Below are 18,745 nucleotides of genomic sequence, written 5' to 3'. Positions count from 1 at the left end.
GGTCTCAGAGGATGAAAGGTATTGCTCAGAGGACTCTGGACCTGACTGTTTTTCCTGTGAATGCTATTCTTGCTCCTCCCTGTCTATAGATGGGGGTGCGGTACAGAAAGGGAGTATGGCCTGTGTTTTATTAAGTGGTAAGATGGAGACCAGCTCCTGGATACTCTATATGGAGGTCCACAGTATGCCAATAGGGCCAACAGGGATCCACCTGGCTCTGGTAATGCTGATCAGACCATTGCCATGCCTGAGGTGGATGAGTCAAGGCTCTGAAGTGAGCATCCCTGGTTTGTAGAGCAAGGCCTTCTCCTGGTCTGTGTGACTGAAACTGCTAGACGCCAGAATGAAGGTGTTCCCCTCCCCAGTGAAGGAGATAAAGAGAAAACTTTCTCTAGAGGTGGCACTGATCTTGAGAAGAACTCAGTATCAAGATACCAGAGGTGTGTACCAGTGCCCACCGTAGTGGCATAAATGTTGAATGTCGTGCCAGAGACTTAGCTTCTACCTTTAACATTAAACTGGTTGGTACCATTAATTAAGGCCTCTATTGTGAGTGCCAATGTCAATGGCTTCCAGTACTGTCATGAGTAGGCATAGAAGGTGTCCTGTGCCTTTTCAGTACTGAGCCAGAAATTGAGTTGGTGTCATTTGTCTTTGGATGCAGTCCTCAAGTCCCAGAGGAGAATGAGTTTTTGATCTTCTCCTTGTGGACAGAGGAGGATTGGTGCTGGGAGTAATATTCATTCTTCTGTTTAGATATTCATTGCCTGGAGAAGGCAATACCAGTCTCCAGTGCCATGGTGCTAACCAATACTGAGATAGTCTTCAATGGGTCCTATATTCTTGCCTGACAGTGCTGTGGACTTCTTGCCAGTACTAACCTGGGGTGCTGTGTGCTGGCTGGCAGGGGCACTGGATGACTGGGACTTAGGAACAAGGATTAACCCCAAGATGGAACTGGTCTCTTCTCATGGTCTGAAGTCCCTCTCATTGATTGTTCAAGGAAGTATAAATTTGTCCCTGGATTTTCTTGTCTCGGTCAAAAAGGAAGTGTATCCATGCAACAGCCTGGAACATGACTCCCACCAAGACAAAAAAAAAAGACAGCGGCTCTGGCCATCTGTAAGCGAATGAGCCTCACAGATGGCCATGGTCTGAAGCCTGAGGGCTCTGAATCTGCCATTTTACGCAAAAAGTGGAGAGAAAAAAGTTAGTTACTTCCCCCTCCCACCCCCTTTTTGGCAATAGTGCAGTAAAACAAAGAAAAGTGGGGGAATTTGAAGGGACTAGCTAACTAAAAGAAGCAAATTTCGCTAAGAGGTAGCAGGTAGTCACCGCTTGTTCCAACTCATTGCTGGGGCAGTAAGAAGAAACTGAGGAACGGTTGCTGCTGCTCTGCCCTTTATGCTCTCAGATGTGGGGCAAGAGGACATGCATGGTACAGGGGTGGCCTAACAGATATCACTATTTCAAAGCTCTGATCTTGTGCACATCAGGTGCATACACGCATGAAGTAGGACCCACATGGACACAACTGAAGAAGAAAACTTGATAGAATATTGCATAAAATGTAAATAAGACAAAGATACTGCATTACTCTACATATTGTTGTATGGGTAAAAAGTTGGCTAATTATTAAGCAATGTATTTTTTAAAAAGAAAAAAGGAGTGAGGGAAGGTTGCTAGTGGGGCCCAGAAAGGATCAACATTCTAAGACAGTGTAAACTCTACAAGTAAAAAATTGAACATGAGATAGATCAAAAATTTGGAATTATATGTGAATCCTAGAGATGGGCGGATTAGAAAGAAAATTTATGGTAACACATCTAATGGAAGAGGAGTCAGATCTAAATTCGAGAGCTGCAATAATGGCACATACATGCTCCCCTAGATCCAAACCACCCTACTGACTGTCAGATTAAAGAAAAAGCTGCAGAAACAAAATACAATTCTCATTACCTAGGACAATAACAAGGTTCTACAAAACAATGGTCTCAGTGTTGAAGTACTGCACACAGTGCCTGGGGAAGAGGACTGACTTAAATTACAGATTGTATTTTTTTTTTTTTAAATAAGTGTATCCAAGCTCCGTTACTCCATAAAGTAGATCTATACTGTAAAATCACATTCAAGCCAGAGGCCATCTGACACAGGCAAGGATTAAATGTATTTATAAATTATCAAAGTTATCTGGAAATTTGATTTCCATAATCTCTTAAAATTAAACCACATTACAAATCTAGACAATAACGTTTAAGTGATTCATAAATTTCCTTATCGATATCCCAATTCAGAAAAGCTTCTGAACACATGCTTAAAGTTAGGTATATGTTTCAGTTCCTTGCCGAATCAGAGAGTTTTATGAACACTGCCACTTTGGAACACAAAACTTTAAAGTACTGCATGCCTTAAACCTTTTATACCATTCATTTAAAAATGTTTAATATTAGAGGAACAAAGTTGCTTATGAAGAACATTAAGCAAGTTTTGCACTTTGTAGTACTTCAACGAAAAAAACGGTTACTAACCTTCCATAATTTTTGTTTTTGTGAGATGTATTGCACATGTCCATTCCATGTGTGAGCACGCCCTGAACATGCTCACTGGAAGCTTCTCCCTCAGTGGTACCCACCAGGGCAGCTCAAACGCCCTCTGGTGCCATGCACCTATTGTGCCATTATAAAACGCCCAGTCAACTCTGCACTCTCTCAGTTAGTTCTTTCTTGAAAACTCTGATGCAGAAGGACGGGTCGTGGAATGGACATGTGCAACACATGTTGAAGAGCAACAGTTACAGAAGGTTAGTAACTGTTTTTTCTTCTTTGAGTGATTGCACATGTGCATTCCAGTCTAGGTGACTCTTAAGTAGTTGAACAGGTGGAGGGATCAGAATTCATGGACATACTGACTGCAGGTCAGCTCAACCAAATTTGGCATCATCCCTGGACTGTTGAGTGATGGTATAATGGGAGAAGAATGTGTGCACTGATGACCGGTTCGCTGCTTTACAAATATCCTGAGTAGGGATGGATCTGTGCTAGGAATACCATTGCTGATGCTTGCGACCTTGTGGAATGAGCAGTCAGGTTAGCTGGTGGCAGAACACCTGCCTGGTCATAACAAGTATGAATGTATGAGGTGATCCAGGACAGAATTGTCTCTGAAGAGACTGGGAGACTCTTCATCATATTAGATACAGCTGCAAACAGTTGGGTAAATTATTGGAACAGTTTAGTCCTTTCTATGTAGAAAGCTACATAGAGCATCTAACATCCAATGAGTGAAGGTGTGGTCCCTCCCTATTTGCGTGCGGCTTCGGGTAAAAGACAGGTAGGTAGGTAGATTGCCTGATTGCTGTGAAATTGCTAACCCACTTTTGGAAGGAAACTGGGTGAGGACGTAAATACACCTTATTTTTAAAGTAGACTGTGTACAGAGGTTCTGAGGTGAGGAAACGGAGCTCCAAGAACCTTCTGGCCGAAGCGATGGCCATTAAGAAAATCACTTTCCAGGAGAGGTATAATAAAGAGCAAGTTACCCACGATTCAAACTGTGGTCCCATAAGCTTTGATAGATCAAGTCAGGTCCCATGGAAGAACGGGCTAGCCCCTCTTACTTGCGGATATAACCTTTGTAGGCCCTTGAGGAATCAGACATATCATTTGAAAAAATAGACCGGTTATCCACCCAAGAGTGGAAAGCTGATGTTTCTGCAAGGTGAATCTTGACAGAGGAAATAGCTAAGCCTTGCTGCTTCAGGTATAATAGAGAGTCATCCTTACAAGAAATTCTTGAGTGTGTGGGTGAAGCTCTGCATTGGGATGTCCAGACAGAGAACCGCTTCCACTTTGAAAAGTAAGTATCCCTGGTGGAGCTCTTTCTACTACCTAATAGGACCTGATGAACTTGCTCTGAGCAAGCCTGCTCCCTGGGATTTAGCCATGGAGCTTTCAGGCTGTTAGGTGAAGGGAGCTCAGATTCAGATGGAGCAGCAGACTGTTGTCCTTAGAGATCAGGTCCAGGTGTAACGTAAGTGGGATTGGGGTTGCCACTGAGAGGCCTAGCAGAGTGGAGAATCAGCATTGACAGGGCCATGCTGGGGCTATCAGAAGAACTCGGGCCTGGTCCCAGGTGATCTTTAGCAGTACTCTATACACGAGCAGGATAGGGGGAAAAGCATAATAAAGATGTCCTGTCTATGGTATTAAAAAGGCATCCATGACAGAACCTGGACTGTGACCTCGCCAGGAGCAGAACTGGTGACACTTTCTGTTGTACCAGGTTGCAAATAGATCTATCTGGGGAGTCCTCCACTGCTGGAAAATGTCCCTCACCATATCTGGGCAAAAGGACCAGTCGTGGCGACTGGAGAAAGTCCTGCTGAGGCGCTCTGTCAGGTCTTTTTGCGTTCCCAGAAGGTACAAGGCCACAAGATTGATTGAGTAGGCTGTGCAAAATTCCCATAGCTAAATCGTTTCCTGACATAGGACGGAAGAGCAATCACCTCCTTGCCTGTTGAGATAAAACAGGGCTGCAGTGCTGTCCATAAGAACAAACAAGTTTCTGCCCATAATGTGTCAGGAAGGCCTAACAGGCCAGGTGAACTGCTCTGCATTTCCTGACACTGATGTGGAGTGAAAGTTCCTCCGAAGACCAAAGGCTGTATAAAGAGAACACCCGCACAAACAAACAGTGAACGGATCCAACCACCAATTGAGGGAGATGAGGACCCACTGAGGTACTATTAGTACGAAGTCCAGATGGTAGCGGTTTGGTGGGTACATTGAGCCATGTCTGGAGGGGCGTGAGGTGCAGCCTTGCCTGTTGTGCCACATATGTGCACAAGGCCATGTGACCTCAGACAATTTTGGGCTGTTGTGACTGATATGATCCTTGAGGTGAATTATCAGGGATGTGATTGTCTGGAAAGACCCTCTGGGAGGTAGGCTCTGGCCTGAGTACAGTTGAACCCCGCTACAATAAACTCTATCCTCTGCGCGGAGCAAAGGTAGATTTCTTTACATTTATAAGAAGGTCTTGGGCCTTGAACGTCAACTGCATAATCTGAATGCTGGACACTTCCAGAGCCCTGGACCAGCCCTTGACTAGCCAGTGGTCTAGATAAGGTTAGACCTGCTCCCCTAACCTCCTCAGAAAGACTGTCACTACCACCAGACATTTTGTAAACATCTGTGTAGCTGCAGACAGGCCGAATGGGAGGGTAGTGAGTGGTTCACTATGAATCTGAGGAACCTTCTGACATGTTGGTATATCGATATATGAAAAAAGGCATCTCTTAAATTGACGGCAGCATACCATTCCCTGGGATCTAGGAAGGGGATAATGGATGTCAGGGATGGTCTAGATAATACTTAGCCCTGCCTTAAGAGCAGGGGACTGGACTAGAAGACCTCTCCAGGTCCCTTCCAGTCCTACAATTCTATGAACTATGTATAAATATAAGAAAAAGAAGACCACTGAGAGAACCTGTCAAAGCAAGGATAGCAGTCCCAGTGACCATCACAGGTGGTAAGAAGGAACTGATAGGGCAGGGGGCTAGCTGGGACCTTTATACCGGCGCAATAGGCGTGCAGCAACAGAGGATGGTTGAGCAACCCCAACGAGTACTACTGAGGGAAAAATTTCCAGCAACTGTGCTTTGGGCACGTACACTCCTAGAGCGGAATGCACATGTGCAATCATTCAAAGAACAACTTGTCATTTTTATTATTAATATATGAAAAATTAGTAAATAACTTATTTTTGGCTTAACGTAGTTCAAGCATCAGGAACCTGTAAGAAAATTTAATGATTATAAAAGTAAAAATATTTGAGCATTATATAAAAATATGCATTTGTTACTAAACACAAAAAATGCTAGAGTTCCAGTTTTGTAATATGCAGATTCTACTAACAGAAATGACATGCACTTTACCAGGATGTTATGCATTCATGAGCATTAGCCACCCAAATCAAGCAAACATTTATTTCCATTTTGTAATGTGCTGTTTTAAACTAAAGCATTCTTTAGACCTCATTTGAAAGACGAATCATCCTAAACTAACAAAGAAAAAGCATGGATGCTACACACTAGAAGTCAAAATTAATGCAGTCCTTATTTGATGTAATACATAAATGAATATGAGCCAGAGGAGTCCACAGGAAAAATCAACATTATTTCAGCGTTACTGAAAACCCTTGGTTTTTAGAAACAGCTGTAATTAGAAAAACAAAAGTAAAAACAAATAAAAATGCTACCATAAACCAATCCTGGAAGGCAGACATCTACTCTAATTTTCTAGAAAGCAAAAGCTATGATAAACATATGTTCTAAAAACTAAAGCTAAATACAAAATTAGATATGGGTGCCAAATGAAAGTCAGATTTCAAATACCCAAAGTTTGGGAGTAATGGATCCAAGATTCTACATCTATTTTATCACTAACAAAAGGTTAAGAATGGAATGAGTAATAAGTAGGAAGTTGCCAAACTGACAGTGGTATGAAATAAAAAATGTATTCAAATGTTGAACTATATGAGAGGCCTCAGAATGAGACAAGTTTTCAAAATAAAATCCTTAATTTATATATGGGAATTATGAAAGTACGAACTGACAACTGCATATATAATTTGCCTTTCTGCATATAAAATGTAGGGATTTAGTTTTGCAAAGGTATCCTTAAAGTTTAGTTATTGTAAGGTAAATTCTGACTAAAAAAAAAAGTAAGAGCTTCTAACTATTGGTGAATTAAGTAGAACACATTTAGAAAACAACAAAACTTAAGATAACCTTAAGAAGTCTACCTTTCCCTTGTATTCATATAGCGAGCCGTGTCTCCTGTGCCTCAAACTACATCTGATCTGATTTTTTTTTTTTTTAAAAAAAACTGTAAATAATTAGTAAAACAGGAGCTATCATTTATTGAAATCAGGAGTTTCCACTTAGGGAGACAGCATCCAAAAAGGGGTATTTTAGGGGTTTTTTTTTCCCCTCTAAAAATCAATTTAGTTTAAAGTAAATATTTCTTTAGTTAAAATAACATTTTTCAACAGTTTTACTGTAAAGGCAACTTTAAGCATACACATGATCTTGTTTTCAATTAGTTTTTTTTAAAGTGAAACCTGCAGTTGGATTATGCATTTGTACTTCTAAGACGAATTTAATTTAGACAAAAGCAAACCTGCACTAAGACTTCCTGAGGGTTTATTTGTAGTTCCAAATCCGAACGATGGTGTGCCTGTGGCAGTGCTTCCAAAAGCAGAGCTACTTCCAAATCCTAGTGGAATAGTAGTAAAGACATGCAACAACATAAAAAACTGGTAACATAGAACACTGCAATTTAAAATTTATAGTTTTTAGACAATAATTTAAAAGCATATTTAATCCTAAGAATTATTTTCAGTAAATCTATTTCACTACTCAAAGTGCCCTGCTCTAAATGCAGCACTATCTAAATTCTGCAAAATACAACCCCCGCCCCCACCTCCAGCAATGCTCAAACAGAAAAGCGGCTGAGAATCTTAGAAAACTATTAGTAGTTTCATTTAAAAATAACATACTGAATGGTAGGTATTAAGCTATAAACAATGACTGCAATTAAATGGAAATGTCTGTAGTCATAGTCACATTATTCTATAGCTATTAAAATACAAAAAGGGTGATTTCAATGACATCATGTCACTCCACCACCAACAGGTTAAAAACTAAGCAAATTCAGACTTAAATTACGTGACTAGGGTAGGAATTGTAGCTCCAGTAACCTTAGGACTTGTCTACATGATAACAATTTCCCCATTTTAACTAAAGGTGTTATTTAAAACCAAATTTAGTTAAATGAGCGCCAAAGGCTGCATGGACACCTTCACTTTGGTTTAAACTCTGTTTATTTCAATTCAGTTTAAATTGATTAGGGATCAGTTTAAGCTCATTCAAAATAAGCCACACTTTAATTGCAACTTTCTCGTGTAGACAAAACTTTAGCTGAGATGAAAAGTATGAGGTAAAAATCTCTAATAATTAAGATAAAGTATCTGGCATTCTTAGGGGTAAATCACTGTAATAGGAAAACAAATACATGAAATTAGTTTGGTCACCTGGCTCTGATAACTTTATAACTATTAAATTTGTATGAATTAGGATTTAATCAGAACCACTCAGAAATACATCCTTGCAGGAAAAGGGCAGCCATCTTTTACTCTATAGTTATGTAATCTCAAGGAACAATTTGATTTAGTAGTTCTGAGATGTTTATATTTTGAGACTAGACTGCTCAGAATTTGCTTAGAATGTAAGATTTTTGAAATACTGGTCACTATTAACATATACAAGGAAAAGTAAGCACATGTTTGAGGAAGAGGCTATGGGATAGGAATGATTAAAAATATATTCAGTAGCTTTAACTGATTCTTTTTAAAAGAGAACAGTGTTCAAACCTGTTAAATTATACCCTTATTTTCAAGCTTTAGTTAAAATGTTATGAAAAATATTAACATTTTTAGCAGAACTGTAAAATCTACTAGTCTTCATTTACAAATACGAATTTTAAGTTTTATAACTGTAGTAATTCAGGACATGTAAAGTTCCAAAATATTGATTCTACAGACCAGAGGACTTTGCCTTCGTACCAGAGAAATCTCTCTATTTTACAGATGAACAAATGCCACATAGTGTATGAGTGTAAGATTGCTCAGTTGAGCAACATTTCCCAGTTTTTGCCCAATCCAATTACAAATGGGTTATCAGATAGGTGTTAGTACCATTAGTACAGGAATGTTTTAATTAATAAAGAAGCAGGCATCTACACTCCAGGAATACTAACTACACATGCAACTGTTAAGACTGTAACTTGTGAATACGACCCGTAAGAATTTTGCAAGCGAAGAACGTAATTTGGAGAATGTGTGTCTAATAACCTATTATGAATACACTACTTGATTTATGTATTAAATTTTCTGAATCCTTGAAGTATTCACTTTGTCCATTTGTTTCCAGGAGCCCCATTTCTGGAGGCTTTTTCTTTCCTCCCCCTGCTGTACTAAGTTCTCTTTGTTAAATTATTCTTCACCATGTGTCATAAATCCGTATGTAGCAGAATAAATTACAAACCCAAGCAAAAGGAGTTAAGGATTTTACAAGATATTATACAATTATGGCAGAAAGTTCTAAAAAAATTGCCTTCTTAAGCAAAGGGCTACTAAAGAAAGCTCAAAAATTAAGGTTCAAGATCTAGCTAGTAGTTAACTCCTATTTACTTGCTAGGACAAGTTTATGTAACTTGCATCAGCAAAATGTTTAAAAGAATGTATCTGAATAAACTGTAGTTTACAAGGTGTTTGAAGGAGGGACCAGGCCTTCCCTTTGTGTTTGTACAGCACCTAACATGCTATGGGGGCTACTCAAAACAAGTAATGTAAATATATACTTCTTTTAGTCCACCCATGAAGATTAGTAATTTTTCCTGTTATAGGAACACACAATCTACTTCCATAGATTGTCAAATTTACCATTTGGCTGATGAGGACCATTCTGGAATTTATAAATAATGTAACTAATTCCAAAGATAAGTAAAGTTGTTAATGTTAAATGGCTCATCATTTTAAAGATTATCTCAAACTACTGTAAATACACTGCACCACACAAGATTAACAGTAAGTGAATTTTAATATCTATATAGTTCTGTGAAGTTTACATGTTAATAGTTACTTTTCAGTTCACCTGTTGATGATAATCCTATGTTTCACGTGAGAAAACAATCTTTTTCACATCACCACCTGCTCTTTAAGGCACAGCTCCTCTCCTGGAGGTTCTCCTACTCCCTCGTCAGTCAAAAAAATTTTGATTTAAACAAAAGAGAATTTTCCTCATTTTCAGAAGTTGTGAGGTTGAATAGCTTGACAAAAAGGATTCTGGATCTCAGCATTGAGAGGCAAACATTTTACAGAGCTGTCTTCTGTACTGGAAAGCTATTTAGCAGAACATAATTATGCTTTGACAAACAGGTTCCCAGAACAAGTGCAAATTAGACAGTTTTCCAGTACAGTTTCTTATTAAATCCTTGAACTGATAAACAAGCTAAAATGTGTTTTAGGAGTTAGAACTTAATTGTACACAGGAGAAGTTTCTTAATTAGGTTAACATACATTTTTCTGTCTGCTATTTCAAATCCAAATAAAATATGATTGTCTTTAAGACTGTGGGTACCTACTTTAGTAAAGCCTTTAGTAAACGATAAATAAATTCAAGTCCTAATTACAAAATAATTGGTACTTTCCTGGTTTCAAAAATGCAACCCCAACATGTTTATCTTATGCCCATCTCCCTTGCATCTTTGGGTTCACTAAAAATGTCAACACTAGATTTAACCTTTGTGATTTATCTTACTCTCGCTCTACAATGCAGATTACTTTTTCCCTCCAAGTGCCTTACTTTTACCAAACTGAAGATTTACTTCTGAAATGGATCATCCTCTTAGTGAAGTTTAAAGTTTGTAATAAATTCAGATGTATTGTATAATAATTCAATGAAACATTAGAAAAGTTAAAGTGTACCTCCAAGGTTTGAAGAACCTAAGCCACTTGATTGCAAGCCAGTGCCAATACCTGAGCCGAATGGCGTTCCAAAACTAACTCCCAGAGATGGCTGTGGCCCTGGTATAAAAAAAAAATGAAAACAAACTTGCCTTACTCTTTCACGATAAAGAGATCCTTTATGTAATTATTTGATAAAAGTGAACATTATTGCTTTTAACAATTCCATTAAAGTCCCCAAAACTTTACCTCTTCAAAATTCTTCCCCAAACTGCCTCTATCTCCACCTGGTAAATCTAAGAAAATACTGAACACAATGTAAGGTGAAGCTACTTAAAACTAGCTAGTTACAACATATAGTGAAGTATTTTTATTACAAATTCAGTCTAACTTTATAAACCTGTTTTAATAATTTATTAAAATCTTTTAAGAACTACGCTTAAATGTGACACTATTTTGACACACAGTCTATTGAAAACAGAGGGAGAATCTTTTTAAAAATCATTAACACTTTAATAGTTAGTATCAAGTTCCAATTAAAAGAAGAGACCTGACACTAACATGACTAAAAACCATCGTGTTACCAATAGCCAATATATTTAATAACTAGAAACCTTCAAAGCTACTCATTTGAGTATTTTTCCAAATTTAAACAAACATTAAGTAGATAAAAAACAAGACAATGACTTTATTTTATTAAATTTATTGTTCATTTTAAAGCAAGTCAATTACACAACATGACAATTCAAACTTTTTCCACACAAAATAACTGAGTTCTGTTAAGCTTTGCTACATTACACCATTCCAACCACCTGTTTAAATAAACATTTACAAAGGCACAATTTTGTGTACCTTAACTAATTAGATACATTCAAAATTTCAAATTCAGAAGTTTGTCCCATCATTTAAAATTTTTTAGAGACAGCAATTACCCTGCATGGTCACACTAAAATGCAGGATTGTCAAAAACCCATTTTCAGTCTGCCAAGCTTAAATTTATAGCCTTAGTTTGTTTTTCTTGTGGAGAATAGAATCACCTTGCTAGCCTCTCCTGTTACAAAACTCTAAAAGTAATTAATGCTGATAAATAATTTATGAAAATGATTCAACAGTTTTCACAGTACAATCTTCATATTCCTGTCTTTTTCAAACACAGTCATCAGTGCATTAGTTAGAAAGTTGAAGGAGTTGTCAAGATAAAATACAGTGCCTACCTCTTAACCCAAGTTAAGTACATTCTTATAATTTAAAAAGGCAATACTGTAAGCCATATGGTCACCAGCATACATAGCACAGAATGCAATGTACATGGTAATGTCTTTGTCAACAATGTTGGAACAAATAAGATCTTGTAGTCATTTTATTTTTAGTTATCTTTTGGTTCTTACTCAGAATTTTTGCCTTACTTGTTAAAGTTTCTATAACCAGCAATTTTCATCTAAAGCAAATTAAAACAAAAAAAAGCTAGTGGTAGTATTTTGAATACAAATTATTTGGTTCTTGACATTGAGAAACTCAAATGGTGACTCAACTAGTGTTTGAATTAAGTAGAAGGCACTGTATTTATTAAGTGGTAACACTTTCGCAAGGAACACAACAAAGCCCTTAAATGATCCAATGCAGAATGAGGTCTGTGTACTCAAAGTAGTGTTAAACTAAAATTTATAAGGGCAACTAAAGCTGTGAATTTGCAGTCTGCGATTAAGTAGTTATTTGGGAAGTTAAGTTCTGTCATTGTTCCAGGTAAGTAGTATGCACCATATTTCATACCAGCTGAGGCCCTTAAAGTATTTTTCTAAAATAAAAGTGATGGATTAACCTCAAACTAATTTGTTTACATCCAGTTTATTTTAAATTTTGAAATATCTACCTAGCAGCTCCTTTAGAAATGTTTTCAGTACAAAGGAAATAAAAAAACAAAAAACACACAAGTCAGTTAGACCTCTAAAACTAAAAAACAGAAAAATGTGTCCAGTTCCTTCTCAATTTTCTACCTTAATAGGAGGCACTGTTGGCGGAAGACCTTAGAATAGAATGAAGACACCAGAGTCCTCCAAGACATGCTTGTTTTTAAATGTAACATGCTTTTTAGATCAGTAAAACAGTATTATTCTAAAACACCTATATTCAAGTTATATAAAACAGGATTTTTCATTCCTAAAGCTGACAAGCTTTTCATTGAACAGGCCTGTGATATATTTGTTCATTTTGTACCATAAAATTCTGAAGGCATTGTCATAATTTATAAACCTATTAGTTAAACATACATAATTTTCAATAGCAAAAGACTAGTGATAAAGATCCTCCATGCCAAAAGTACCAGCAAACATTGTCACCTTTGGCTATTATAAGTTATGAGACAAATCCTTAAAACAATAATTTTAATAATGTTTTAAAACCTGCTATATTTTGCCCTGAAGAGCATTTTTAGTTTAATAAATAAGACTCACTACTACGAACCCAGTTAGACAGTAGGTCAACAAGATTCCCTACCAAAGTGATACCATAGTTTAAATTTATGTGACATTTTACAGAGTTCATCACATAATTGGTTCAAACACAAGACCAAGTTTAGTGTCACAATTCAGATTTCATTCTGAGAGTAATACACTGAAATTTTACCTATGTCAAGGTCAAATTATACAATAAAGTTCTAAGTGCTGTAAAGATTTTATTAAAGTATCCCATTCTCACTTAAATTTCATGTTGAGAAGTCAAAACGTAGTTAATATCTTAATCATGTTTTGACTTTAGTTTCCCCCCCCCACTAAATCAAGAATAATTAAATGTTTTAGGAGAATGAAGGGAAGTATTACTTTGGTTAAGCGAACTTAGCCTTACCAGCAGAATGTTAGATCAGTTCCATCCAACTGCATGTAAGGCTGTAATGACGCTAGGCTTTTTATTTTCTCTTCGCGTTTCTCACAATTACTACTGCCACCAGTAGCACTAAGCGTAGTAGCCACTACTACTGCCACCAGTAGCACTAAGCCCCCTGGCATTTTAAACTACCCTCTTGTTAAAGACTGCTCATTGCAGGTCTAAATGAGAGGGTAGTAAGAGCACTTGCTGCTGATCTAGCTAGTACAACTAGCATTCCACCAACAGTAATGCTGCACTAAGAGTAACAGTGTGAAATTAAGAGAAAAGTTTAGTGCAGACATGGCTTAAGTGTAGTTTTAACAATGCCTGTTAAAACTTGACTTCTGAATGTGAACTAAAAAATAAATTACCGTCTCTGCCTTCCTTCAGAGAAAGATGAGTAGCTTGCTAAATCTAAATTAACTTTAAGGAACAGCCTTATACCATGTAAACATCAAATATATTTTTAGACACAAGAACAAAAGCCCCTACTCTTGATAGTTAGAGTACTGTGTGTTACTATTTTTTTTTTTTTGCCAAACTTTAAAAGCCCAGATTAATTTTCTTGTTTTAGAAAAGTCTTTATGAAGAGATCATGGGGAAGAACAGATTGTATGTGTGAGAGAGACACCTAGACAAACACTTGTCATGGCCTCCTCTCATCCCTTATATTCCTGCTCTTTTGGGCCCTGATTTTGCAAATATTTAAGCACTTGCTTAACTTTATGCATTGTAAGTCGTCACTGAAGTCAATGAGATTACTCACAATGTGTAAAGTTAAGTGAATGCTTAAGTCTTTGCAAGATTTGAACCTTATTGCAGTAGGCCAAATGGCATCTTTTCCTCTGCAATTTCCTCCGCTAAACAGACAGTGGTCCAAACATCTATCACCTCAGTGGTTTACAGCCAAGTCCTCTATAGTGTGTTTTATGGGGAGACTGAATAGTCTGACCCCATTAGTGGTAACCTTAAGTCACTGCCACTTATTCTTTTTTGGTGGCACACATGAAAAAGGTTGGTTGCCTGAGTCCATCTGCATCAGAGATCATGATCACATCTATAGTTGGCATACTTGTTGGCACTTCTGAGATACCCAACAAAATATGAGCAGAGACTTTATTACTAACCGCAAAAAAAGTTACTGAGGGTACCTCAAGATATAAACTGCCTTATCCTATGGAGGTTGGAACAGCTCAACTTTTCAATTCTCTCACCCATACTGCTGAAAGGACATTCATGCTGAAAAAGTTCTATCAGTGACATTACTTTATTGATGTGATAGCTCAGTTAGTAGTTCTTTTGTCTCTGGAGCTGAGAAAGGAAATTCAAACCCTTCACCAGAGGCAATGAGGACACATGACTAGGACATCTTAAGTAGTGTGACAATCAATCCTCTAATGACTAATGAAAGGATCTTAAAAGACAAGAAAACGGTGAGTGGAGAGGTGCAGTTTTTAGTAACTATTAGGGCTGCAGAATCTACACATCCCTCTCTGTATAAAAAAACATGAGAGAAAATCTGGAGTCATTTCAGATTGTTACATGCTTAAAAGAAGTTTACTGTATAGGTCAATGCATCTAGAGAATAATTCCACAATTTTTAGTTATAGTCATCAGTAGAAACACTCTTGGTGGATTACAATTGAGATTTAGATGTAATCTATATTTATCATTATTTCCCTTTTGTTGTGATCCTTTATTCTGGTTTACATGTAATTGGACCTGGTTCCTCACTCTTCATAGGGGCCAGGGCTGGAAGTATATAAAGCTTTCTACTTACAGAGATAAGGGAGGGAGTGCCTCATTACTTGAGAGCAATCCTTACAGATGATTTTTGAATGACTCTCTGGGCAAAGCCATATATTCCTCTGCTTGGCCAGATGCCAGCACTGAAGGCATTGTAGGCAAAGAAAGCAAAGGTGGAGCACAAAGAAGGGGATAAGAAGCTGAGGTGATTAGTGCATCTAGGATAAAGAACATTTCAGGAGGAAATCAAATGGTAAAATAGAGGTATATCCCAAAATTTGCAAACTGGGTGTCTGAAGTTCAGCACCTAAATCTACGTTCAGGCTCCTTAACAAAAGTGCATGATTTTTAAAAAAGGACTGTGCATCTGCCATTAACATGGTTGGATTTTTCAAAGGTGACAATGCGAGGTGCACAGTCCCTTTGAAAAAAAATCAGGCCACTTCTATCAAGATGCCTATCTTCAGGCACCCAGCTTTGAAAATTTTGGTTAATATGACTAGGAGTGCATTTTGACCATGTCAACTAAGACAGCCTAAACGGCTTCTCTTCCTGTCCAGTCACCTCACCTCACGTGTACATTGGGCCAAACACACACACCCACCCACCTTTGATATGTTTCACACACACACTTTTTCTGTTCTTGTTCAGTCACAACAGCAAATGGCCTGTTAGCAACTGTTTTAGTACCATTCTTCTAAAGAAATTAGAAAAACAAGAAACAATGGGCCAAGCATTCTTTCCTTCTACTCTACATACCTAAGCTCCACTATCCTCTGTTTTGTAGCATATTTCAATTTACAATTTCAAAGTGCTATATAAAAATGCATCATTCATTTTACATAAGAAAAATGTAATATGCATTTGGATTCATTCCTCCCTCCCCCCAATTTGAAAATCATTATTATACAACCATACAATTTTGGAAAGATGCTATATTACTCATATTCAGAGATGTCATTTAAGAATGAAGACTCACATTCCAAGGGGTAATTAGAGGAATACAGTAAATATCACTCATACAAATAAATTCACAAGATTAAATATCTATCTGGTATATAATTATTGCTAAGTCTACCCTGCATTTTCTATTAGCTATGTATTGATAACTTACAATTTTTTGATTTTTAAGCTAACACAAAGGAAGACCTTATATAAAAGTTTACACAAATTGACTATTGTTGTAACACTAGTAATCTATAACTTGAATGCATTCAGACCTGTAGCAGGCTGTTGCTGCTGAGAAAGTGTGGCAGCCATGGCAACGGCTGCTGCATTTGGTATGTTGCTGAAAGGGGTTGGTCCAGTAATAACACGTGGGGCACTCTGCCATTTCTTAGCTTCTACTCGTCTTGCCTCAAACACATCCATAGCATCTCCCAGAAAGGTTTTTCTGTAGCCAAGGTATTGGTCTTTGAGCATCTGAAAGGAAGTGGGAGTGGGAAGTCATTTTAGTTCAGTACATCTCAGGTAAGAACTGAATAGTTTAGTCATGGGGCAAGTTACCAGTTAAATACATTTTAATATAATTAAAGAAACATTTTTCATATTAGTTTACGGGTGTTAAACTCATGATTTGGAGGACTGAATTAATTTTCTATTTAGGACTACATTACCAGCAATCTGGAGCTAACCACTTATGTCAACGAAAAGGCTTTTACACAGATTGAGGCCAAATCCTCAACTGGTGTAAATCCATATAGCTTGCTCCACTTGATTTACATCAGTAGAGGATTTGGTCCCACGTAGAATATTATCTGTATGTAGTAACAAAACTTAAGTATCTTATTTTGGCATTCAGTATCACTGAGTGGGAAAATATGCTGAACTTCAAAACCCACTATTGCTGCCCTTTGCTTTCTTTGTTTTTCTCCGTCTTACCTATGTCTTTCCTTCTTTCTGTACTGAAGGAAATACAGCATCTCCCATTTCCCAGTCCTGTTGGGATTCACTCCCACCCCTACCCCATTTCATCTGCTCAAGCGATCAACAGAACCTTGCACGGATACAAAAAGGTGTATCCGCGATCCGCAAAAATGGTCTGTGGGTATCCTTGTCAGATATCGGTGGATTTGCCGGACTCTAAACAGCTCCACATGTCACTTTGCAGCAGTGATGCAGGGCTGTATCAAACCCCCAACTGCCCCTCACCCCCAGTCCCACTTCTCCCCATAGACCTCCTGCCTTGCTGCCAGCTCTGCCCTTGCTGTACCTCCTTCCTGGCTCTGGGCCGGGAGGCTACAATTCTGGTTCCTTCTATACAGTGCTGCCCTCCCCGTGGAGGGCTCAGACACCCCTACGCCTCACCCTCTAATTCACACAGCCATTGCCGCCAGCTTGTTTAAAGAACAACCCCACCCTTAAAATGGTGCTTGGCTCACTCCCTATTGGGAGTTGTAGTTTACCTCCTCCCTCCAAGCAAGCTGGGGACAACAATTCCCAGAATGCCCAGCACGCTGCTGCGTGATTCAGAGAACTGAGCTAGAGCTTGCAGGCTGGGTGACAGCTGCTCTATTCGGGTGAGTGTGTGCTTCAGAGCTCTGTGTAGATACAAAATTTGTATCCGCATCCACGCTATGATCTGCAAAAACGGTCTGCGGGTATCCGCATCTGTGGATACAAAGAGGATACCGGCGGATTTGCAGGGCTCTAGTGATCAGCAACTAAGCTGCTGGTCTCTTCCTCATGGACTAGAGAAAAATGGCTCCTGAGCAGACCAGCTTCTGTCCTTTTCAATCTTTTAGCCCCTCCTTTATCACGTGACATCCCTGCCAGATTTCCCACATGAGCACAAATCCTTGCCACCTGATTTCATTGCCATGGCACCATCGCCCTTGACAAAGGAGTTCTCCTGGATATGAGGAGCTAGTCTATTGAGCAATGATGTTTCATTGAAGAGCACTTCAGCACAATGACTATTTTGTTATGCTTTTACCACCGGCCTCTGGAATCTCAACCCAACATGCAGGCAAACAGATCACAGAGTAGGCAAAAGGCTGCACACTCAAAATGGAATTTACAGCCCGGCACATGACTTCAAAACTTCAGAGAATTCATAAGTTGTACAGACATAGCCACAAACATAACAAGGATATGTGAAATTTGAGGAACTTACACAATGTGAGAATTGTCTTAATGTAGACTTCTCATTCTTACCCACAAAAAGATTTTTAGATCCATAGAAAATAGGCCATATTGCACACTTTTTTTTTTTTTTTTGGTGCGTGCAGAGGCTGTACCAGAGCCCTCCTTAAAGAAGCCACTGAATCTCAACCAGCAATGAACCCAGAATGCTATTTTCACCAGAACACTCAAGGGCTATTTTGCAAAATTATTATATAACTGGAAATCTGTATTTCCCCCTGATTCTGCTCACATTCAAATGACTAACTCATTTTTGCTTGAATTGTCAAAAAAGACTCATTGTGCAAAGAGAAAGTATAGAAAATGTCAGCCCCCAAAATTTCAGAAAGTTACATGCAATTGAAAAGACAGGGGAATAAATGGGAAATATTATGCAACCTTAAATACTGTGGTCACAGCTTCTGCCACTTTTACTATAAACAGTTTAAGCCAGCCTATCTCACTGCTTGAACAAGAAATGTTCCAG

The 18,745-nt window shown here is 38.2% G+C and overlaps 1 protein-coding gene across 4 annotated transcripts in view; it reads right to left on the bottom strand.

Annotated features, from left to right (window-relative positions):
* Window positions 1–18,745, bottom strand: part of NUP58 (nucleoporin 58) — a 51,682-nt gene that overhangs the window by 8,394 nt on the left and 24,543 nt on the right. For 2 of the 4 annotated variants that reach the window (XM_037891269.2, XM_037891294.2), the window contains 3 exons: window positions 16,356–16,557; window positions 10,549–10,647; window positions 7,182–7,277 (listed from right to left, as the gene is read on the bottom strand). In XM_037891269.2, coding sequence (XP_037747197.1) covers window positions 7,182–7,277; window positions 10,549–10,647; window positions 16,356–16,557 — 397 coding nt within the window. The remainder of the gene's footprint in view (window positions 1–7,181; window positions 7,278–10,548; window positions 10,648–16,355; window positions 16,558–18,745) is intronic. The other 2 variants (XM_037891279.2, XM_037891286.2) reach the window with 2 other exon arrangements.

The sequence above is a fragment of the Chelonia mydas genome, chromosome 1, assembly GCF_015237465.2.
Source record: "Chelonia mydas isolate rCheMyd1 chromosome 1, rCheMyd1.pri.v2, whole genome shotgun sequence".
Lineage (NCBI taxonomy): Eukaryota > Metazoa > Chordata > Testudines > Cheloniidae > Chelonia > Chelonia mydas.
The sequence above is the reverse complement of the archived record's forward strand: the minus strand, read 5'-3'. Positions and strand labels throughout refer to the sequence as shown.